Here is a 26,003-nt window from a genome sequence, read left to right on the forward strand (position 1 = left end):
CCTACTCCAGATTTTAGTCTGGGCAGATGTAGTCTGTTAAATCTATCAGTGCTCATTTAGCAGTGATATATTACAAAACTTGAAAAATAATAATTACTGGTGAGATACTGGGTTTTGAGTCTTACATTGTTGGACATGATCCCTTTCTTCCACATGCTTTTTTAAATCACTCTTACTACTTAAGTTACCCTTTTTACTTATGCTTTTAAGTGCTGATCCTGCTGTTTGTATATTTGGAAAAAGATCTCTTTCTAACACACTGTTGTTGTAGCTTTTCATATAGGAAAGAAGAATGATACACAGAAGATAGAAATAATAGTAGCTAAATTCATAATGTGAGTTTATGAATTTTTTCGGTTTTTTACTGCTTGAGAGCTGTCTTTTCGGATATTACTATTACTGCACATGTAATTCCTTAGGCGGGTTTTCAAAAGCAAAACGAAATTCTGAATTCGATCGTAACAGGAATGTTCTGTTAAGGTGAAGATTATTAGGTAGCTATTGATCCTCATGACTTAGGTATACTAGATGGAAATTATTGACTCTGTCTAATTGCTCTTCACATTTCTGTTCCCAGTTAACATTCAGAAGGAACTATATGTATACTGGATGCTTCCACAACAGCTGAGTGGAAGAAACCTTCTCTGCCTTTCAGAGATGCATAGAATTACAGATAGACACCTTGGAACCATCTCAGAAGTACTATTTTGTGAATGTCTACTATATCTCCCTAATGAGGGATCAAATATACTCCTTGATATGAATCAAATATATATACTCCTTTGTTAGCTTGTACCAACTATTTCTTCAAGTTTCCAAGTTGAAGTCCATAATTCCTTGATGGTAAGGGAATTTAAATACCTGAGCAGAATTCTTTGTATCTTACACATATGCTGCATGGGAGAATTTCCTTTAGCTCTGTAAGCCTTCATTGCCAAAGAAGAGTGGAAGTTGCATTTACCTTTAATTACCTCCATTTACCTGTAATACCTTCATCCAACAGTAGTTTTATGTTCCTGTGATAAACTTATGGAACATAGGACATACCTGTAGATCTTGTACCACATTTACTAAAATGATACTCTTCTATATTTGATAAGTAACAATATTAATTTGTATAGGTTAGAGCAAAATAGTTGTTAATTTGATGTACTTGTGCATAAAATAGAGAATGGGAGCTATTTTTCTGATGTTCACAGTAAGTACCATTATTGTTGTGTGTCTGAATGATGATACATATTATTGTGTAAAAGTTTGCATTTTCAAAAATTCTCTGTAAAATTGTCCATGTGCTTTGTATAAGCTCACCTTACACCACTGACCATGTGTATGAATGTAGGCAGAGCACTAATGAATATAGTAGCCTGGCTGTGTGCTCAAATAACTTTAGCCAATGTGTTTCTGTCAGGTTAACAGTTAACATGGAAATTTTGGAAGATTTTGGCCCAACACAAGTTTCACAAGTTCTCCTGTGATATAAAGAACAACACAAGTTCTTGTAATATGTATTCATTTCATGGAACAGAGGAACAATAAGGAAACTAGATATATCTGGTTGTTGTTTGCCACCAACATCAATGGAAAGAGGGTAAAGCTTAGAATTTCCCGCTATTAAAACTGACCTGGCAAGATGAGATTCGTTACTTCTGTTGAACTGAAGATCCAGGGTGTCTCTAGGAAGAGCTTCCAAAAATGCTGAGGACCTAGGAGAGAAGGTGAGGAGAGGAGTGGGAAGGGTGAGGACTAGGCTGTGTGAGCCTCTCAGCCCTCAGCAGGGATTAGACCCTAAAGTATGCAGGCTTGAACACCATGCTTTATCTGTCTTCTCTGGAGGAACTGATTCCATCCAGTGTCATCCTCCTTGCTGCTTTATTTCAGAGAATAAATAAATTCCAAAGAGTTACAAGTCAGTTATCAGAGAAGGTTTAGTGAAACCAATGGACAGACAGACACTCATGTCATCAGGCAGCCTTCTTAGGCTTTTAAAGACTGTTATCATCGTTTACCAAAAATATTTTCCTTTCACCTTAGCTAAACTACCGTATAAAGACCAGAAGTATTAGTTCATGGATAACTAAATAGTGATGATACACTACAATGATAATAAAATAATATGATGAAGATATATGAACAGAGAGGAAATGTGATGGAAAAATTATGCATACCTTGCATGCATGGTTCTTACACTGTCGATGGGGAGTGTACCTGTGTGATGATTAGCTGAATTAACTTTTGATTTCCTTGCTTTTGTGTCTCTATGTGTTTAACAACAGCCACTTCACAATTATTTCTTTCCACATGGCAAAAAGTGTAGCAAAATGAAAAATAAATCAACTGACCATCTTTTTCTTTAGTCTGTTATTTTCATGTTTCTTTTGAAATACTACTCTTTATATGTAATTATCTTCAGCTCATTAAAAAGAAAGAAAAAATACTAATTTTCTTACCAAGTAAAGAGTATTTTCAATTAATATTTGATGTCAGTTCAAAAGGTCAGTATTCTTTGTCCACAGTGAGAACAGACTGTAAATAAGGAGGTCTCTGCTTTTGGCAATAATGTAAATAGCATAACAGGCTACAGTTTCTTTGTGCCTTACTTTGGCAAAGTGAAATGGAAGAAACTAATTGATAATCATGTTTTAATTAGTTGTTGAATAAAAATTGATTTTTTGCACAAAAAGTAGGTTCAATTACTTTAGTAAAATTCATGAAGTGATAGGAAGATTTTCCTAACTTACTGATGTACATAGGAAAACAAATTCCTAACTTACTAATGCATGCCAATTTAAGAAGTTTGATAACTGACCACATCAAAGTATTAGAAAAACATGTTTTTGGGAACATTCAATATTAACAGTATTCTAAAGAGCTGCTAATCTTCTGTCAATAAATATCCTTTTCTGGTGGTTGAATGGTATTTGTTTTGTGCCAGGTTCTCCTTAGTGTTGCTTTCGCAGGTGTTTTAATACACAGATAAATCGATATATTTGATAATTCTTCACAAATGGTATATGTTTATGATATCAATGAAGGGCTCTTTAGGATTTTTCTCAATCTACACTCTACTCTTCTTTTAAGTCAGGTGCTTTTTATAGAGCTAATATGCGACTGGACATTTGCCCTGCTGTATTCTGATTGCAAGAGAAGAGCTTTAGATGAATCTGGGAGTTTTAGAGTGTAAGAACTTGCATTCACAGACTGTCCAATTTGAATTTGATTCTCAGTTATTAATGCATAAATAGGCCCTGTATATACTGGACCTGCATCCCATTTGTAGAAAATAATGTTGCAATACTGTAGAATGCGAGACCACCTAGGAGGGGATTTCTGCACCAGTCCAGGGGAAAAGAGGTGCTTGTAGCCAAGTCCTGCTCTCGTTTGCTGCATTCTTTAGTTTGTTACCAAGCTGTGATTTTGAGCATGGCTTTGTGTACCGCTTGGAAGCTGACAGTGATTAGTTTGTCCATCCTGTCTTGCGTCTCTGAGTCATCGGTGACACTGTCTTTTGTCCTTTGTCTCTCAACCTCCCAACCTGTGTGTCCTGAGGAGTTTCACATAGGTGCATTTATATACTCACTAATAAATTTTCAGAGGACTTTTTTTTTTTTAAATCAGTATAGTTTCAGTTGGAAAATATTTCCTAAGACCAGACTCAGGAAGTATAATAATGTTTTAAATAATGCATTAATTAAAGTAGAAAAATAGGGAATAAAGAATGCAGATTTTGGGGCAGGGTTTTGGTGTGGTTTTTTTTTAGTTTTTCTTTGAGTTTTTTTAATGTTTTTTTTAAAAATATTATTAGTGATGCCCAGTGCATCATGAATAATATATGAACTCATAGATCCCTTGCATTTTGAAAAAACAACCAACAGACAAGTCCTAACAACTGTAAGCCAAAGCAAGCAAGCTAGCAAAACCAAGTAAATTTTATTCTGGTTGTTTGTGTATTTTTTTAATATTTAAAATGCTACTTTCTATACCACTTATTTTTCTTCATTCTCCTATTAGTTGGTATAAATAATGTGATGAAAATATAATCCAATAGATTAGAAAATAATGAATAAAAATTTGCAAAAGTATGAAAGGTTATAGAGTATCAATAGATAAGGACTTCTTTCCTTCCAATAGATAAAGACAGTTTTTCTTTGCCATATAAATCACATCTGTCTATTACAGAGAAGCTATCAGTTCAAGGACTCAGTTTTTACTATTTCATGAAGTTAAAATAACTTTCTTGAATTGAAAAGATTAGAGTGACTTTTCTTAGCTGGAAGTTGCCTTCTGTAGAAAAGAATATCTGTAAGTGTCTGAGCAGATTTTTTAAAAAAGTTACCTATTGTTTTTCTTCTTTGCACCCAAGAAAATAATTCAGTTGTGTTCTTCCAAGAAATTAAATTGCAGGGAGAGGTGAGATACCTAGCATAATGTAGAATTACACTCACTTCAGAACACAGTGTATCACCCAAATAATTCTGTATGCACCCAGTATTACTTGCAGAAAAACAGGTGCTTAAGTTTATGAGCTAATGAATCATTCAAACACACACAATGAAAAAGAGACCAGTCTACATCAGTATTCCGTAGTGTGTGTGTGTGTATATGCATATATTCCATTTTCTAGGTAGTAAAATACAGATTCTGTAGTATATAATTCTTAAAAAAACATATGTTAAGCATACCATGTCATTTTATTCATGTAGATAATGAAAAATGTCAATATGAAGAATTCCTTTTACCTATTAGCTTCAGCTTATTTTCTTTAAACTACAGCGCTTGATTCTAAGGTACGAAGTGAAGCAAAAATGTGGCTTGCCAATGACTGTTTAACACTGTATTAGAAACTAAAGAAAACAAATTGTAATTCAGGGCTCATAATTTTGTGTCTTGGAAATTTTAATACTAATGATTGGAAACTGTGATGCAGAAGAATAAATTGCTTCTACAAAGGATACAGTTAGTTTCAAATGTAGTTGGTTAGAAAAATACCTGTGGGTATTCAATATGCCTTTGTTATCCAATTTCCACTATTTGGTTTTGCTGTTGGTTTTGGTAGATTAGCAGCCATGTTTTTCAACTTTGAAACAAAATATCTCCTTTAGTGGTTTTTGAAGAGTCCATGATAGGTGGTGAAACTGTTTACACCGGACATATAATGAAGATGACTGTAAAATACAGAAAGATAACAAAAGGGAAAAAAAAGGAAGAAACATAATTTAATTAACTTATTTTAAAGGCATATTTAATTTATTAAAAAAATATAATCAGTTAAAGTGGGAGCTAAAATATCAAGTCAAGCAAAAGGAATAAATATACTGTCCCTTTAAAGGGATTCTCACTAATCTTATGTTTGTTTGATTCCAGACTAACTGACCTAAAGTCAATGAAAACTTGTGAAAAAGTAGTGCAACATCAGATTACAAACTCAGTGTAATTACCAGAGTGATAGGGAGAGAACAGATCTAATTGAAATGACAGAAGAGTCATTAGTCTTTAAGACTGCCCTACATAAAGTTCATGACTACTATAAAAATGAATGTGTAAAATTATTTTTATAAATAAATTATATTGATATCAAGATGACATTTGCTATTTTATATTCTTTATAAGGTAATTAATCTCTTAAAGTTTAATCACACTTGTTGCAGAGATCTTTAGATTATTTGTACATCAGATTTCTGACACGTCTGTACTTGCCAAGCCAAAAAATTAACTTCACAATTTTGCTTTATTTGCAGCATCTGGCGAGGACCAAACATAAACTGCACAGACAGTTCAGGTTATACTGCTTTACATCATGCAGCTTTAAATGGACACAAGTAAGTGCCTCACGTTTGTTTTTTATGTAGAATGGTATTTAGCTGTGTGACATAGAAATATATAACATCGCACTGAGGTTTTCACTGAAAGCTGACAAACTTTGACTTACTGAAATAGTGATTTTTCCCATGGGATATATTAATATAGAATGCTTTGACACTGTCATCAGTATCAGCACGTGGTGATGACAAATGGGAAATGCAGTTTATAAGCTGTTGATTATGTACTCTTTCTTCCAAATTCTTCCTCAATTTTGAGTACATTTATTATTGTTACTAGTTGTGGCTCTAGTGCTTTTTAGTTGCTGAGAAATTGCAGCAGAAAATTTTGTAGTATACTTTTGTGTATATGTATACACTTATAGTGTGTTGAACGTTTAAGGAAGGAATTTTGTTAAACAAAAGAACAGTAAAGATTAATCATCATCAAAGCAAATTAGCATGAAAAGAGTATTTAGTAATTATACACTTGGAAGCAGAGAAAAAAAAGGCTATTACCTCATATGGGACCTTACAGCTTTTCCCAAGATGCTGCTGTCCATCCAAGCTGCCACATGCATGTCTCAACAATTTTAGGGGAAAGCATGGAAAATCCCCACTGAGGGGCACTGCACAGGCCCAGCAGTGCAGGTGAACTGCTTCAGGCATTGAAAAAAATCTGGAAACTTGCTAGGCATTTTGTTTTAGACCCTGTTATTTGTTCTATGTTATCTCTGCTGTTACATTTTCCCCCTGCTACATATTACCTCCATTGTATTTTTCTGCCAGCTGCATGTTGTTATTAAGGCAGAACAAGAAAGAAAGGTTTTAATGAAGTCTAGAAATTTCTAGTGGGGTGGACCCCACTGTAACCAAGGTAAGAGCTACCCCACTTAATGCAGTCCAACTACCCTGTTTGCAGACTGATGGTATTAATGCTGACTGGATTTTCACTAAAGAAAATTCTGACACAAAGCTTTGGTTAATTCCTCTGTGGGAGATAAGGAACTGCCCAAAAACCAACTGAAATTAAGAGTGATTTGAACTAACTTGAATGTGATTTTGGACTGTCCATAAGATAAACATAATAATTTTGTGTTTAATTTACTCATTGCACCATTTTTGCATTCTTTCATGGAAAAATTAAGACATTAGGATGTGTCTTTAATTATATTCTAGAAACCTGCATATTTTCTTTAGGAAAGATGAATCTTTTGGTGAATATAGGATATTCTGCTTCTAAATAAATATGTGAAGTTAAAATACTGTTAAATTAGATACCGTGCATTTTCCAAAGTTTGAGCTCTGTAGGAAGATCAGAATCATCCATTAATATATTTTTACTTCCATGGAATTAGGTCTAACTCCTTAATATGATCTGTTAAACTCAGCCTTTTTGTTCATAATTTATGGATTGTTTCTTGTGCTGTTGCTCGTTTTTGGCTGACAAAAGCTGAAGTGCTAGCTTGCAAAGATTGCTGGTTTTAAATAGACAAAAACTGAGTTTAGCATGTTTAATATTGGCAACAAACCAATAGTTATGCAGCAAACTAAAAATATTACTTTATAAACACTGAAACTATCAGAGATTTCAAGTGAATTCTACTATAAACTATAAAATCTCAAAACATGCAATACACAAAAAAACTATAAAATACCAAAACATTTCAGACACAGCGTGTGCCAAACTTCTCCTGAGGTTTGGGAGAACTTAAAAATATGGACTTATGTTTAGCCGCATATCTAACTGCAGCTTTTGAAAAGTCCAGTGCTGGCTGCTATGACCCCTTACACTCATGGCAGGGTAAGTAGCAGTTACTGATATCCCATTTATACCTTGTTATATTAAAGTACACTGAAATACATCATGAGGTATTTCATGATGAATCATGAAGTTTCGGGACCTGTTATCCAAGCCACCCTACTGCTCCTGCTGCAAGAGAATTGGACAGACACCTGGTGATTCTAATTTTGTTAGTCACTACAAATGACAAATAAATAACTTTACACTCTATTTCAGATTTCAGGCTCGATATTCAAAATCAAAACTGTGTACAATCTTTTGATAAAAGAAACTTCCCCCTTAGGGGACATTCTTGTCCTTTAAAAATCTTTGGGGTTTTAATTTTTCCCACTTTACATTAGGTTTAACCTGAGATATTCGAGTTTTTTAGGAAAAGTGAGAACGCGAGACCTAATGACCCAACCAATAATTTTTGGCTGGGATACTTATTGGACACCAGTATTCAAATCCCTGCTTGATCACTGTATGTGATGAATTCCCTCTTCCTTCATTATTCTGATGTAGTTCTCTTTCCTTCAGAAACTATTCTGCTTTATATAAGTAATTAAATAGTATCTGGGGCAATCACTGGAATCTCAGTCTCCCTAAATAATTTTACTTAGCCCAATAATGTTACTGGGCTAAGGACTCTCAGTCTTCTTTCTGAAATTTATTTCTACAAAATAAAAAAGTTCTGACAAAGTGCTAAAAAAGAACCACCCTAGATAAGTGTGGTGGGTCAGGGCATTCTTGAAGGATGAAGGAGATGTATGTTCTATTTTGTAGCTTGAATCTTGCAATAGACTCATCCCAATAGTTCCTGTGTATTGTTATCTATAGATTTCAGCTGTGGAGGGTTTTTTGCTAATTTTCTCCCACTTAGTTCAACTTATGCTTCTTTTGTTTTGTGTCCCTTTCAAACAACTGTGTATCTGGCTTTCATTAGACCATCTATTACAACATCAACTATTATGATATGAGAAGTCTCTCAAACCTTATGCATGCTAAAATGTTTCGCTCAGGATTCACTTTCCTGGAAGTTTCTGTGTAGCAAAAGTCCTATAGTGGAGCTGCTCTTTCTTGGTTGTTTTCATGCTATTTGACCTTATCAGGAATAACCAAAATCCAGCTTAAATTCTCCTCAAAGCTTAGATGTGATGATTCCATATCTTTTGAAGTTAACTGAGAGTTTCTTTTGACCTGGTTATAGTCCCTCATAACTCACCACGTTTTTTTCTCAATAGGAAATTAATAAGGTTCCATCAAGGTTGGGGGAATAATTGCTTCAGATATGTCTTCTGTCCTAATTTGTAGTCACAGGTTTAATTTTTAGACGTAACGTTGGCTACACCGAGCTTCTTTCCCCCACTGATTTTTTGAGCCAAATCAGTAAGTCAGTGTTTCCATATTCAGTAAAAAATGTGTGTAGAACTGCCCACACTGGATCATAGATTCTGTTAGCTTAAGAACTAATGAGGCCTGACTATGTCAAACTCTGAGACGTCAAGTGCAGCAATAAGACAGAATTTATTTACTTTCTGAAATACTCGATAACATTATCATACCACACAGTTAATTTTTATGTTTAGCTTGTGAACTTAAGTACAGGAGACTGCTTAAAAATCAGGGATGGAACATACCAACTTATATCAGTCTTTCATTTAATGTATGATAAGTCACACCAAAAACACTGAAAGTAATACAAAAAGAATTAAAATGATAATAAGTCACTTCTTCCCTCACTATTATAAGGAAGCTGCATGTGGGAGATGAAAATAGAAGCAGTTATTTTATAGAAGATAGTATATATCTAGCTAGAACATCATTAAATTGTTTTTTAACTATCTTTGAGATAATGTTTTAAAGAAGAGGAAAAATTGTTACTTAACTCTTACTGTGAGAATCATGTCCATAAAAGTACCCTCTTGTCTTCCTGCCTCCAGAACTCAGCAATGCTGGGGACAAGAGTACTTCTCTGCCTTTAATGTCTGAGGGACATGCACATTGCCTGGACTGGCAAATTCTAAAAGTGATTCTTTGGCCAGGTGATCCTACTGAAAGAATCAGAGAACTGGTGATAATATTGGTGGTATTCATAAGAAGTAAGAATCGCTAAAATTAATAACATTTTGGGTATGTTTTACTATCTATTTTTAGAAATTATTGGTCTTCACTTATTCTATGTTTCCCTTGACACACAAGGGTTTTTTTCTATTATCCAGGATAAAAATTTTGGTAATATGTATGTTCATGTAAAAACTTAATAAAATAAGCTTTCTGTCAATTTTTAGATTTACCTCCTGTTTTCCAGGGATATAGTTCTCAAATTACTTCAGTATGAAGCATCAACTAATGTGGCAGATAATAAGGGTTATTTTCCTATTCACTTGGCTGCTTGGAGAGGAGATGTAGATATTGTGAAGATTCTCATCCATCACGGACCATCACACTCCCGAGTGAATGAACAGGTGAAGTGTGATAAAAAATATTTGTGTACATCAACGGAAAATAGCAGCAAATATTCTTTAGGTCTGACAAATTTATAGCCAAGTTAAAAAAAAGCCTATTTTCCATTGTTTCAGTAATTTCTTCTCCAAGACTGATAAAATCTTCCATTATAAGCATATCAGATACCCTTATTCTGGATGGGCACTGACCTAAAGAATATTAGATTTAAAAAGTATGGAAAAACTTTTTGCTTGTCTTTGAAAAATCGTGTGAAGACATACTCTATGCATCTTTTATGTATGGATGTAAATTTGCATAAACTCTGCATCTTTTTTGCTGTATTAAATATTAAAGTCCTGAAAACCTTTGAGATAAAATTAACATCCTTGGTATATTTTAAGTGTACTGTAAATTAACAGATATGAAGAGATAAATGACAAACCAGATGGACTGCATGTATGCATGTGGAACAGAAAGGACACATATATACCAAGAAAAAATAATGAGAGTATTACAGTGAGTAAGGGCAGTATAAGTATGTTGCATTCTGTTGTCAGACATATGGCACACCTTCTGTTTTTATTCTGTATATTCTTATCTGGTCCATTCATAGGGCCAGCATTTAAAAAGAGAAAGAAGGTGATTAAAATTTGACACCATCTATATTAGGCTGAACTGCTTAAGGACTGGAAGTAGGCTGTGAAGTACAAGTAGTAACCGTTAAGCTATTGAATTTGCCAGGGTAATCAGGGAGTTATTGGAATGTAAAGGTGGGAGTCAGCTCTAGATTCAGATCTAAATTGTAATTGCCTACATTGCACCATTCGGATCCACAGAGGTCTGGTCAGTGTAATCACAGGAGCCAACAGGGTTATTCAGGTGACCAAAAGTAAGGCAGGATTCAATTGCCCAAACACAGGTCCTGGTGGAGTGGGTGATGAACTCCAGATGGAGTAACACCTGGTAACCTACAGCACCTCAAATGGTAAAGTGCAATCTGAGAAATGAGTTGCACTCTTAATGCCTATATTAGTGTGGCCAGAAGGCAAATGGTTAGACAATAAAAAATGTGAGACTTACATTGCAAACACTTAACTAGTGTGAGATGCCATACCTTGAATAATCTATTTGATATCTGAGGTTATACAGTTAGTCATTTGAATACATACAATAACTATGATATGAATATCAAGTATTAGTACAGGAAATGTAGGAAAATAATGTAATGGAATATGCCCATGTGACAGTCTTCTGGGAAGTCCTATGATACTCTGACTTATCCAAGAAAAAACACAAACCCCAAAATTTGTCATTCTGTGCTTTGAGTTGCAGATTAGGAGTTTCTTCAACTTTCTCATTCTCATTAGCTATTTTATGTAGGATGAAACTAGTTGAATTGTAGGATTACCTTTTGTCAAGGAGAGGATTTTTTTCAGTTTTGTTTATGCAACAAAACAAAAAGCAACTTTCTGATTTCATGTTACCCATTTCTTGAAGAGATTGTATAGTGACAGAAAACTGGAAGCTATGTAGGAACTTCAGAGAGGGGGATAGTGAAAAAGATATTTTAGTAAGATCAGAAAGAGAAATGTGAATTCAAACCTACTTCTCTCCAGTCCCACATATACATCCAGACTTCTAGAATATTCTTGAACTTGATTAGATGTGCTGTCTCTGGTTTGATCACTGGAGCCATTAAGCAGGGATACATCTGATTATATACCCCACTGACTCAAACAGGTCATCCTGCCATCTATTAATTTTACCCAAAAACTTTATAATAGAAAATACGTGAGCGATCCTCATAAGAAATGTTACACCTTAAGTTTTTTAAGGGAATCTTGATCATATTAAACTTTGAAGTTAAGCATACAGAGTTTTTCTGACCTTGTAAATTCCTTGGTATTCCACTCTGGACAATGGCCAGCTTTAGTATGTGGACTACTTTGCTGGCACCTACTTTCCCCTGCTAATTAGCGCTCTGCGCAGGAGAATACTATCTGTATCAAGAAAAGAGGGAAATGCCATCTTGATATAGAACCACCTCCACCCACATGTCCTCAAATAACACCTAAGTGGCATCCTCACTCTAATACCTGTTGTACATTCTTATGAGCCTGTAGGCTTCTGAGGCTTTTGCTTATTTGCAGATAGGCTTTATAAGGCAGGTGACTCTTCATAGCTCTCATAACTTCTCTCACATCTGTGGAACTGAAGCTAGAGCTTATAAGAAATCCTGGCCTATTTTTCTTCCTTCCTTTTTCTTCTGAAAGTTGGAGAGAAGGATAGCCATTTTTCATGACACTTTCTCACCACAGCAAATACTGTAGTCAAGTCAGTCTTTTTTTCTCCTGGTTAGTTGTTTTGTTTGTTTTAAGGATCACATTAAAAGCGTAATTGTTTTCAGTTTGAGAAAATAATTTTTTTCATGATTTAAAATTAATTGCAACCAATTTGTAATAAATGTTTGCTTTTCATCTACCTTACTAAAATTCTGTGTAAATGAAATCCTTCTAAAAACTTAAGTGAAAGTAATGAACAGCAAATGAAGTAAATGACAAGCTCATGATGGTTAAATGTATATTACATGAAATAATGAATTTAATATGGTATACTGTAAATTGATTGAACTGCATTCTACACTTCTAAAACACAGTTAAGTAACATCATAGGATCATATCGAGCCATATCCAACATCTAAAGCTCTGAATGCCCCCTACTGTTTCTATTACATAAAATTGGAAAAAAACAGTAAAGAGTCAAACAGTTAAAGGACAATTATTTTGTGGGGGTTGTGGCAGCTACACAAAGAACATGGTTACAGCATAACAATTATGTAAGAAGAATTCTGTCACTGTTTAATGCAGGATTCTTAATTGACAGGTATGTTGTATGTTTTAAATTACAAAATATGGTGAAATTACAAAAATATAAGTGTTTAACTTCATTAATGAAGACTTAAAATTATGTAAATTATCAATTGAATTAATTTCAAATATGTAGTATGAGATCAAGACTTATTATTAAATAATACCGAATAAAACACAGTCAAACTACTTACATGTTTATTTATATAAGGACATCTGGATAGCACAAACATTTATTATGGCAATTCTCATCATAAATTAACATAACTGATAACAAATCCTAATCTATGAAAAATGGTTAATAAATAACAGCCACATACAGGTCAATAGGTAGTGGTTTTTTGCAGGAAAAAAAAAGATGAGTGACATCAGGAATAAACATAATGCACAAAGTATGTTTTTAGTATATATATATATATTTTACGGAAAATGAATAGTGAAAAATTTACCAGAAAAAATGTGAATGGTTCTGAAATTTCTTGGTGATATTCTCTCTTTTTCTTTGTGCACATAGCATGTCTTTTATCTTAAATTGATGTATTCAGTGTACTGTAGAATTTACTGGTGCCTCAAATCGTAATGGTCACAGAAACCACTCACATTTCTTTAATATTGTTTGAAACTTCTGAAATATGAAGGAGAAGAGTTCAAGATGCATTAATAATATGTAAATACCTAACATCTAGCATATTTACTGACTTCTTCAAAACATCAAAATGAAGCACAGACATTATGTGCTTCTCCCAGTGACACCTCAAGGACTTCCAGGAGTACAATTAATTTCCAAAATAGCCTGCAAACCCAATATTTTTCAAGTTCTGCATTTGATTTTACCCCCTCCCCTAAAATTAGAGACTACGTGGATGAATTTCGATTTCCCTTGCAACTCTTACTCTACTTTATTTAGAAGAAAAAATATGCAGGAGCCATCTTTTTGATTTAAGCCAATTGCAGAAATAAATTGGAAGAAAAATTTTTTCATCGTAGTCAACGAGATTACTGTTTTTTACAATATTTACATAAGTAAAAGTGAATTTCGATTGAAAGTCAGTAGATTTGATTTTGATTCCCACTGAGTACTTTGCAGGCAAACTTCCTTTATTTTTTCAGAATGATTAACTTATTGGTGGAACTTCTCAGGAGGAAACTGTCTTCCTGATTTAATACATATGGTAAGACCATCCTGACATCATTCCTTTCTCTGTCTTGGATATATTGTTTCTTTTTTTTTTTTCTCCTCTGTTTAATTCTTTAGTCATTAAAGCCTTATTTTTGTATTTTTTCCCTCTCTAGTTGACTGTTCTTGAGTATACTGAGTATACAGTTAGATGTTTTCAAAGTCTCCCATTGTTCCATCCTTCTTTAATTTTAACTTAAGTGCTCGTTTTGTAACTGAGAAAATAGCAGAAATCTTTTCATAACAAATGTCTCAGTTACTTGACATTGGGCTTATGTGACAAAGAAATGGCTCCATGATTTAGGAGGTCTTCAAGTTCATCATCAAAATGCATTGATAATAAAGAAGTTGAACAATTTTTTGGGAAGGTCTGTTAAATCACTACTTGAGTCATTATTGGTTGTACAGTACTTGCATGGACTTTAGAATCTTTAAAACTTGCTTGACAAAAATATCTTACTACACAGCTATGCAACAGAAGTCCTAAATTTACCCAGTTTAATAGAGGCTTCACAAGGGCCTATATAATATTCATGATAGCCATTCATTCTCTTGATATGTCCTGTACTACTTCACTATCAGACTGCCAAGCTACAATAACTGTCTCTATAATGTATTTGCTAATCTGTCCTCTAATGAATAGACCTCAAGATATGTTCTACATTTGGCAGTGGCATGCGTTCTTAGTAGCTAAATTTGTAGTACAGCCTGCAATACTGATGAGATGCAGTGCTGTGAAGGCACAATTCAGCCACACAAGTATGAGTTCTGGCTTATGTGGAAGAGAATGGATTCAGAGAAGGACTACAAAACGTCAGGATCATGCCCACAAAGAGACCCATGTAGCAAATAATGAAGAAGAAAATTAAAAAAAAGACTAAAGGCTGAATCATAGAATGGTTTCCTTATTTCTGGAAGAGGTCCACTGGGCCATAAGAGTAGCTGCTTGGTTAAAATATTAATTGTGAATATTAGAGACTTCTGTTTTATACTGTGTTTGCATAATGTTGGTCTACTCTTTTTATCTTACGTTTTGTATGTCTTCACTTGAGTTTGATTTCTTGATTTTTTTGTTCTTAGAATCACTCATTCGTAGGGTCTATCTTGTAGTTTCTAACATGTAATGAAGCATCTGAAATTGCTACAAGAATTCTAATCTTTTTCTTCAGCACTATGTATTATTTAGCGCTTGGATATCAGATTTGAAGCTCTAATTACAGAATGGTAACTTAGACATTTTATAGCAGATTAACTGCTCACTGCAGTGGCTGTTAATACATAAACTTTTTGTACTCCAGGAGCAGTTGTTTACACTTGGGACTGAAAATATAGGCAGTAGTACTAAATTATTAGTAGTTTCTTCAAGAATATTTTTTCACATCTTTCATATATTGCTTCAAAGTAGTGTGTTACTTTAGAGATATGAAGACAAACTACCTACCTACTACTACTACAAATCAATAGATTTACACCTGAGTTAGCTTTGACCGTACAAAAGACCTGTCAGAACTAATAGCATTTGTGGGAGCAGGGAAATCACATCATTTCAATTGTTAAAATATCTTCATATGTTGGAGTTTTTTTTCAATTATTATTCTTACTGTATGTCTTCTTTAAACAAATTTCTTAAGGAGGAAACTCGTAAGGCTGACAGACATCCATGGCCATCTTTCCCTGAGGGGTGAGAAGAGGAAGATAGTTTTTTCCAGTCCAGGAAATACACATTAGAGCCTCCATTATCTTAGGGATCTCTCTGGGAATGCTGAACCAACTGTGTCTCTGTAGTCTTTCCTAAATTTGAAGATGGCAGACTCTGTCAAAACCTACATAAAACCTCTCTCCTCCCTCCTCAGAAAAACCTCATGATTCCAAGGTGATTTATATAAGCAGTACTAAATTGTCAAAGCAGATAAATTTAGAGGGCAGTTAAACAAGTTTTAATTTACTCTTTGAAAGTTAAAAATTATTCTGTCTTTGATTAATTTACATTTTGAAGAAGGAAGGATGTTTTATTAGAGTTCTAATTAGGTAACACCTCTCAGCTCTGATGACACAATATATACAATGCCTGTTCTGACTGCATATATGTAGGTAATTTAATTATCATGTTTGCCCAGGTTGGATTCTTCTGCTTTATTTCTCTGATACCTAGTTCTTTATAATTTTGTATCAGTTGGTCATTAAGTAAAATATAGGTTTAATTTGGCAAATACAAACCATAGAAAAATGTTCAACAATGTATATTTGAAAATAGTAACATTTTGTTACTTCTGTGCACCATGCTGTTTTAAAATATACTTTTCTGTAAATATGCCCTTGCATGAAAATTCAGCTCGATATTCTTTATCTAGAGGGAGCAAATTTCAGTTGGCTGCTCAGCAACAGTGATTTGGACTGTTTGGTCTCTATGTGTCTATATCTGTCACCACATTTTGAGAAAAGGACCATAGCAAATTTAATTTTTATGTCTCTTTAAACATTTAATCAGAATACTTTTAAGCTACAGTATTGGATCATTGGCATAAGATTCCAAATACTTTAAGTAATATCAATAAATTCTTGAAAAAAATTCAAACATGAACAGATATTGGACAGATAGTTACAGTTGTAAGCATGTATTTTGCTATTCACCTCCCAGGATATGAATATACTTATACATCTAATTTCTTTGTGTAACTATTTCCATTGGATATATAGAGTAACTGTAGGCAAAAATTACCATAATTGGCCATTTTATGTGCAGTTATCTGATTTTCATACTTAATTGTACACAAAATTAGGCTGCAGTTGCCTATTCCTTTATCTGTCCATGAAGTATTGAAAACCTAAAAATAGATTTTAATAAACTGTAGTTGTGATTTGAGGGTATACCACTGTACATAAGAAAATTGCTTTGCCTAATCCTATGTAAAAGATACATTAGAAGTCATTAGAGCACAAAAAGCTTATCACAGGTGGTTGATAGATCATTGCAGCCATGTAGTATTGTGATGTCTTTTAATCTGAATTTATGGTCTGTGTAATAAAGAAAGAGCACATGGTGGTCTGAATAATGCACAATGATTCCAATACTTACTATTCATCAAGCTATGTCTGCCAATGGAAGCTTCTCACTTTCTACCTGGGTGTTTTCCAGCCTATGTCTTGTGGTTTAGAAGGAAACACATTCCGGTCTCTCAGATGTTGTGTGGTGGTACAGACACCAGAAGAGTTTAACTGCAATGTTGATTTACCTAAATGTATTTATCTGTCTCTTCTGTTTCCCAAGTTCATCTGAGTCACTTTAAATTACAAGGAGAGATGACAATGACAGCAATGAAGTTAAAATCCCAAACCCAAGCATTAAGTTCTTGGTTATAGAGTTAGAAACACCGTAACCAAAAAGAAAAGTTTTTCCCCTTTCCATCTTTCTAGTTTGTACTGCACAGGATGGATATTCTTTTGCTCGCTGGCTTATGAGTAAGAGTCCAGAGCCTCATTTCTCTGAATCTCTCACTGTTTCTGTCTTTCAAAAAGACAAATTTTTTTTTTCTATTTTCAGTTCTCTGTCCTCTGAACTTTCTTCAGTTGTTTCCTTGAGAGATAGAACTATGGATTCAGATTTATCGCTTCTCCTTTGTTTAGAATTACATTTCTACCTTTCTTTAGTATCTTTTCTGAATTTACATTAATTTTTTATTTATTTATATGACACGTTAGTTTATTGGCTTTCTACTTTTACAACATTTCATAAACGGTCATAACATTTTATAAATCACGTATCAGAAGAGGCATTCAGAGTACATACTTTTAAAATTTATAGAGTCTAACCTATTTTAAGGCTTTATAGAGATTATATATAATATATTAATAATATAGATGGCATATAGAATCCAGAGAGCTGTATAAATTATTTCCTTCCTCTTTGCTTGAAGTTATTTGTCTCTTTGGGATTGCAAGTATATAGACAGAACTGGAAGAAAACAATTAAAGAAGGTACTGCTTAGCCTCAATATTTATTATTAAATTTATTGAATAGTGTTTTGGGAAAGACTTGGGGGGCATTGCTTTGTAAAGGAAAAACCTATTCAGTCTGCAGCATACACATACTCATGTGCCCTAAAAAACACACATATATCTCTCCCTGGAGCTCTGAGAAGACTTAACTGCTTAAGTGATGTGTTAAGTCTTTCTACAGTTGCTATTTTGTCTTCTTCCAAACTTTAATTGTTGTCTTGATAGTAGCTTTTTATAGTGATACATGAAACTAACCTTGTGCCTGATATATTTTCATTGCACAGTTTTTCTCCATAATTTCACTTCTCTAGTAACAAACTGTTATGGTACAAAACCAGCAAAAATGAGAAGAGAGACTTCAGTGTCAGAGCGTTTCTAAGAGGACTCACCTATGATTTCAGAAACAGTTGAATCAAGGAGAGTTACAGATTTTGGTGTATCATGAGCCTACAAGGTTTTTGGGAGCACATTGTTAAAAATGGATTGGGAGCAATGTGGACACATAGGGACCTGATCTGTTTGAGAGCCACAAAGCTGAAGTAATAATGTATTATTAGTAAAATTTTAGTGGAGTAATTTTGAAGTATTTAACATACATTACCGTACATTATATTAGAAACCCTGCTTCTGTAGTGATCTCATGGAAGCTGAACAATTCTACTGTATGATTAAACATGAATTTCTGAAGCTTTTATTTTGCTTTAACAGAACAATGAAAATGAAACAGCACTGCATTGTGCAGCTCAGTATGGTCATTCAGAAGTTGTTGCTGTTCTGTTGGAAGAGTTGACAGACCCTACAATAAGGAACAACAAACTGGAAACACCTCTGGATCTGGCAGCACTTTATGGACGTCTACGTGTTGTAAAAATGATCATTAAAGCATATCCAAACCTGATGAACTGTAACACAAGAAAACACACTCCTTTGCATCTTGCTGCACGTAATGGCCACAAAGCTGTCGTACAGGTGCTTCTGGAGGCTGGAATGGATGTCAGCTGCCAAGTTAGTGTGTAATTTCTTTCTTCTTCCTTTCATACTTTCTTCCTTTCCTTCCTTTCCTTTATCATTAGAATATGATTCAAACGAAATAACTTCTTACTTTTTTCTTTAAAATACACTTGCATTTACTTTGTTAGAAATGCTGCAAGGTGAAATATAATACAGATTTATTTTTTACATTGCAAATGATGTGTTCAAAGAGGTAACTCAAGAACGATGCATGTCTTCAAAGCTGAGTGCATATATTCATATTGTCTTGAGACATGTAGATGCACAAATCATATCAACTGGTCATGTAGGTGTGTATAACTATATTTTCTACAACAGTGGCTGTAATGATACCAAACTGATTTGCTAAAGCTATGGCCTTTCATGGTCATAGCAATCTGAAACAGTGCTTGACTGAGAACTCATTTTCCTAAGGTTATTAGGTTCCATGCTAAACCCAAAGTTACCAGGTAATAACCATTTTGATTTTCTGCATTTCTAACTTGTTGTCTAAATCTGAAAGAAAATTCTATAGCAATACACTCTTACAGCTACTGACTCCAAGCTGTTAGGTGCTTGGTGCGACTAGTTCTATACACAGTAAGTTATAATAACGTAAAAGGGGCAACTTTAAATAAAATAGACATAGTTTGGAACAGCTACAAGGTACAGCAGCAGTAAATTTTATGTTCAGTTCTTTCTACAGGAAAGTGTCCAGGCCCTTTAACAAGAGAGGACCAGATTCTGTTATGCGTGACGTGTTGCCTCAGTCTTATGATTTCACTTGATTTAATTGACAACACTAAAAATATACTTTGAATTAAGGTTGTTTCAGGTTTATATCTATTTTCAGATAAACAAACAAACCAAACATAATTACATCTAGTTTAGAGTCACATCCAGACATTCTCTACCAATTAATAGATCTTGGGAACTTTGCCTAAACTTTGCCTAAATTTATATCCACTTCAAGCTTTATGTGCATTTAATCAAACACCTTTGTACATAAATTTCCCTTTTATATAGAAAGATTGCATCTGGATTCCATGTATTTTCATTTCCGAATTCTTCCATCAAGGTGCTGTTTTTCAACTTTTGAGAAAAAGAATGTGAACTGCAGAAGAAAAAATAGACTAAAAAAAGAAAAAAACAAAAAAGAAAGCAAATCATAAAATATTAGCATATTTTAAGATTAAAAATGGATATTCTTAAGTGCCTTGCAGATGAGATGTGGTAAAATTGTTTTGCGACTTTTATTATCTCTAGTATGTTTTCAGTTGGCGTTGTTACTTACTTCAAACTATTTTAAAGTGAAACACTTTCCTGTGATTTGCATACTTGTGTATTTGCCTACCATTATACTTTCAATTTAATTTGATTTTGATTTTCTTTACTAGAAAAGTTTTCTTTACTTGCAAAGGTTAATACAAGCAGCTCTTTTTTTTATCTGAGTTTTACTACATCTTCAGTAATTTATAAAAGGTTAATGCTACAGAACTCTCAGGTGCATGTTTCTGAATGTATAATGTCTCTTCTATCTCTAGCAAATGAGAAAAAATTCAGAAAGTGATACCTGAATTGATATTTAAGACAGAATAATTGAAGAAAAATAATCTCTGTCATGGCAACTTACAGACTGATGGTTGCATGAGGGCAAAATATTACGCAATGCTTTTATGAAATGTGTTCTTTCTCTTATGTAATCTAGATAATTTTAGCACTACTGTGAATTCTCCTAAGCCATTTTTATCTACAGTTATACTAAAAGTTTTTCACTGGCCTTTAAAAAATACAGTGGCTGCAATTTTTTTTTACAATCTTCTTTTAAGAAATAAGAGATTCTTTTAGTAATGGTGATATGTTTGGCATCTACACTAAAATTACAGGGCTTACTTGGTTTATTTATTTATTTTTATTCTAATTGCTTTTAAGGAATTTATGTTCTTGGGTTTTTTCATAGTTATTTAGAGGCAGGGCAGTTATTTTATTTTGTTTTATTTTTTGCACTAGGTTGTCTTATTTCTTCTATGTTTGTCCTCCTTGACATAAGGAAATACCACTTTTTTATTTTCTCACTGGTATACACATTCTCTATCAATATGTTCCTTTTCATTCAACATCTTAGCATATTGACAATTTGGCTCTGTACATATTGTTGACATTACTTCTATAGCCTCTGAAAAATTCTGTTGATGATTACTGGCAGCTAATTAAACTGAGCAGAACATGCAATGAACCTGTTACTTAAAACTGAACTCGACTTTTGTTATTAATTAAATTGATCTGCATCACTTATTGGGAAAAAATAATATACAAAGTAACATCTTATGTGGTAAATAAAATTGTACACAGTTCATACATGTTAAATAAATTCAGTTTATCACCAGTAGAGAGCTCTCAGAATGTTGAGAGATGATTATAGAAGTAGCCTGTCTCCTATCACTCTGTAATTGTACAGATATATTTGTTTAAATGGGAAGTTTACTTTATCCACGTTATCTTTCTCTTCTGTACTCCCTGAGCACTTTTAATATTAACAAATACTTGGGCTAATAAAAGACAGCATTTAATTTTTGAATTAATTAATCACACATTTTATTCACTTCCCAGGTCTATCCAATATCCTGCAATCTGAAATTATTTAGAATTGGGCAAATCTGCTTCATCTCTTTATGTTTTGAAGTTTTCATTTAAATTGAAACACTTGAAAAATACAGAGGTTTTGGGTGAGTGATAGATTTTGGGCCCTCAGTAAAATAAGGTACTGCACAGTTTCAGTCTGCTTCATGCAATAGTAGTTTAATAATTGTAAATACCTTAAAAACTAGTACCCTTCTGCTTATCCAGCTTTCATCTATCCCTATTTGCCTTCCCTGTCTGTTACAGTAAGGATGGCAATTTCCACTGTTTATCACTGTAGTTCTCTTGCAAAAAGCTGTACCCCTTCTTCCTTTTTGATGTCACTATGTATGGAGGATATTCTGTGAATCAGTTTGCAAAGCCACCATTCTGTCTTTCAGATTCTGTCTGAAATCAGTATCAAAACTATAGCAAACTGCCTATAAGTAAGGACTAAAGAAGTGGCCTAATTAAAAGCTTTTGCATATTTGCATGATTAAAAAAAATTAATTTGTCATTATTAAAACCCTTAATGCTTCTATATGAGCCTGCAAATTATATGCGAAGTTGATTTATGTATCCTAGTGTTCCTGCTGACAATGTCCTTCTGTACTTGCTTGCTCTGTGTGTCCAGCTGCGACATTGTACCTGTATTTGGCTGTAAGCTACTTGGGGCAGGTACTGTTTTGTTATATGCTCAGCACAATTTGTGCTCCAGTTCTCTGTATTTCATATACAGAAAACTTATGGCGGGTAATCAATATATAAGCCATTGATGCAAACTCAAGCAGTGTATTCATGGAAAAATGCCAGCATTTTTTTTATTAAGTATCAATGGGAAAGAATTTCCAAATATAATGGTAGTGTTCACTTTGCCAGAAACATAAGATCCAAACCAGTGAAAGCTTCAGGAAGTAAACCAGTGAATATTGTCCATAAATCTTAAGCTCGCTTGCTGTGGTATAGAGAAGAGTATATTAGTGCACAAGAATGTCATTGTAAGTGAAAAAGATTTACCTAAAAGTTCTATCACATTTGAAATAATATATAGAAATTATTTGCAACTATATTTTTTAATCCTCATGATTTGTGTAACATGCTCTGCTGCACAAGAAGAGAACATTCCAAACTACTTCTACCTTCAAGTAGTAAGCCACATGTACATTTACAAAGAGAGATATATCTACTCAGCCAGTACTCAGAATTTCTCATGACCCTGTTCATCCTGAGGCTCAGCATTTTCTCTGTGTTAAAACGGAGTTTGGTAACTGAACTCTCTGGTAACAAGGACATTTCTGCCTTCTGGATAGTTTTTGAGTCGAGGGATCTGATTCAGTTGTTAGTTATTAACTATTACCGTGAAATCCTGCCTAGGGCTTTTAAGATTTATGTCAGCATTCATCTTTGTGACATCTTATGCAGGATTACACATCTGCATCTTACAAGTATGCTTTCAATCTCCACATTCTCAGACTGATTTTAGTTCAATTTCATGGTAATATTTTTCCTCTTGTTCAGAGAATCACCTTTAGAGCATACAGATCATTGCACTGCTTATATGGTGTGCCTTGTAAATTCCTCTTTTGAGTAGACTGTTTGTAATATGTATCTCATTTCCGGGATATGACATTCATTAGCATTGTCTGAAAGCTCAGAGTTGTAAGGCATAGGCTGCCCCAGAATGCAAGGCAGTGCAGCATGCCTGTAAAGCATTTGAGGATTGTGTTCAGATATGACAGGAAATATCACGGTAGAATAGACTAAGAAGCAAGAAAGTATATAGGGAAAAAACCTGGCAGTTGGCTTTGGATTCCTCTCCCAACACTATGAATTACATATGTAGAGGTGGCTTAAGGTTTTATACTCCTTTATGCATAGCAGAGCTTTTAGTTCATTGTTACAGAGCTGTCTTCTGACTTTCAAATTAGATTTGTTTGCCTTAGACATCTACAGGAAATTTCCTCTTCTCATTCATTTTCATTCCATTTCGAGATATGTGCTTTCATCAAGGAAAATATTGCTTACCTTTCCTCCAGTGGGGAATTTTGATTTAGAAAGGACTACTGCCAGTGACAATTATCATATTAGGATCTTTTCCACCCTTTAACTGAGTAGTCTAAGTATAGATCCTCTTCCTCGTCCTCAAAGCTGTTGATTTAGCATGCCAGAATATTGATCTTTCTCAGTCTCAGATCATGCTACAGCAATGGATTCTAGATAGCTGTGTTCACTAAAGTATGTCCACTTCTTCCATTAAAAAATGTTTCTTATTAGTACACAATGACCTCTGCAATTTTAGTCAAGGTGCAGCTGGTTTCCATCTCTGCAGTTCATCCTCTCAGAACTAAAATTTAGTGCTAAGGCCTTCTCTAACAATTGAACCTCTGTGGACTTCATTGTTGGTGTATATATGGCTAATTATTATCCCTGGCAGAATCACAGAATGGCTGAGGTTGGAAGGGAACTCTGGAAGTCTTCTATGCCAACCCACCCTGTCCAAGCAGAATCCCATGGAATAAGTTACCCAGGACCACGTCCAAGCAACTTTTGAGTAGAGGATTGAAACTCTACAGCCTTCCTGAACAACCTGTACCAGCGTTCAGTCACCTGCAGAGCAAAAAAAATGTTTCCTTGCATTCAAACAGAACCTACTGTGTGTCAGTTTTTCCCCATTATCTATTCTGTCACTGGACGTGCCCAAGCCTGACTGTCTCCATGCAGATATTTGTACACACCGACGAGGTCCTTCTATAAGCTTTCATTTGTCTAGGCTAAACAGTCCCAACTTTCTAAACCTTTCCTCATAAAAGAGGTGTTCCAATCTCTAAATCATTTTAGTGACTCCCTCTAGTAGCTCCACATCTGTCTTGTACTGGAGTGCCCAAACTGGACAGAGTATTTCAGGTGTGGCTCACCAGTGGTGAACAGGAGGGAAGGTCTCCTCCCTTGACCTGCTGTCAACACTCCTCCTTGATGACAGGGAACTCTACGTAAATAGCACCAGGTCCAGCTAAAAGTCTTGAGGTTTATTTATGTCAGTAAGTGACTGTTCCAAAGGAAATGCCATATCACACACAAAGAATAATAGGCTGTGTCAAAGTATTTTTCGAGATTGCTGATGTCAAGCCTCTTTCTGTAATTGGAACTATTTAGTTCAATAACTTTTCTGAGAACTGTTGTTATTCTCAGAAATCTCTGAGCTGCACTTAAGTCTCTGTGTGTACCTTTGTGGTTGCACTGTCATTGCAGTTAGCTCGTGTTGAAGTCAACTGCAGTAACTGGAAACATCCTGTAGATATTGTTTGAGTAAAGGATTCTGAAACTGTGTCTAAGTATATCTGAATATTTAGTCTTCTTGTTCAGAATAAGCCTGTAAATGTTCATCTGGACTGCTTCTGAAAATGGAAAGATTAGAAATTGTTTTGAGAGGTGTGTTTCATATGTTCATTCTCTACTGACTTCCTTCTCCTCTGTTATACTGTCACTAGACCTGATGCACGGGATGTAGATATCACTGGGCATTCTCTACTTGTTATGTCCATGTACTAAGTGTGAGGAAAGATAATAAGTGAGCCTTCCTATTACGGACCTAGGAAACACTTCTCAGGCTCAATTGGTAGGGCATGTATACCCCTACAGTGTGCTCACACCTTATCTCAGGATCTCTGATTACTTCTGAATATCCTGTAGTTGCATTGCTGTAATTCTGATGCATTCTGACACAAGTAATTAATAATGAATCACTGTATTCTTTCAGAGTTGCAGTTTTTATGTGTGTGTATGTGTGTGTCTTTAAAGTCTTTCTACCACAGCAAGTGTCACAAGGGTGCATTTAGATAAAATACAGAAAAAACAAATTCAAGGAGTAAAACCTTTAACATTTACCCATAAATAAATCTCAAAATCAAATTTATTATCAAAAAAGGAGATAAACCAGATATTCAGTGAGATTTAGTAGTACTTTAGCTAGTGCTAATGCTATTGTAGGGAAAGATGTGTTGTTCAGAGTTTTCAGTTACAGTCAGCAGGATAAAATACTAAGAAAAGTAGCTTATTAAGAGAGGTATCTTGTTTTTCAATACTGTAAATTTTATTTCAACAAGAGTCTACCCTTTTTTGGGTCAAAGAAACCTGCAAAATCAAGTTCACAGACATCTAAGGTAGAATTTAAATGTTATAAACATAGGCATCTAATGCTGTTGGAGATGCCTTAGGGTATGCAGAGCATCTGTATGAGGCAGATGTGAGGCAGATCAAATGTGAGCATCAACTGGATCATCAGCTGGGGGCCAGGTGGGATATCCTGGGGCATCTCTCACCGTGCAACT

The 26,003-nt window shown here is 34.4% G+C and overlaps 1 protein-coding gene across 6 annotated transcripts in view; it reads left to right on the forward strand.

Moving 5' to 3' along the window:
- ANKS1B (ankyrin repeat and sterile alpha motif domain containing 1B) overlaps positions 1-26,003 on the forward strand; it is a 423,271-nt gene that overhangs the window by 40,837 nt on the left and 356,431 nt on the right. For 5 of the 6 annotated variants that reach the window (XM_027666829.1, XM_027666823.1, XM_027666799.1 and 2 more), the window contains exons 2-4: positions 5,736-5,816; positions 9,890-10,046; positions 18,775-19,071. In XM_027666829.1, coding sequence (XP_027522630.1) covers positions 5,736-5,816; positions 9,890-10,046; positions 18,775-19,071 — 535 coding nt within the window. Of the gene's footprint in view, positions 1-5,735; positions 5,817-9,869; positions 10,047-18,774; positions 19,072-26,003 lie in introns of those variants that run through there. The other variant, XM_027666836.1, reaches the window with a different exon arrangement.

The sequence above is a fragment of the Corapipo altera genome, unplaced genomic scaffold (assembly GCF_003945725.1).
Source record: "Corapipo altera isolate COAL_440 unplaced genomic scaffold, ASM394572v1 1, whole genome shotgun sequence".
NCBI lineage: Eukaryota > Metazoa > Chordata > Aves > Passeriformes > Pipridae > Corapipo > Corapipo altera.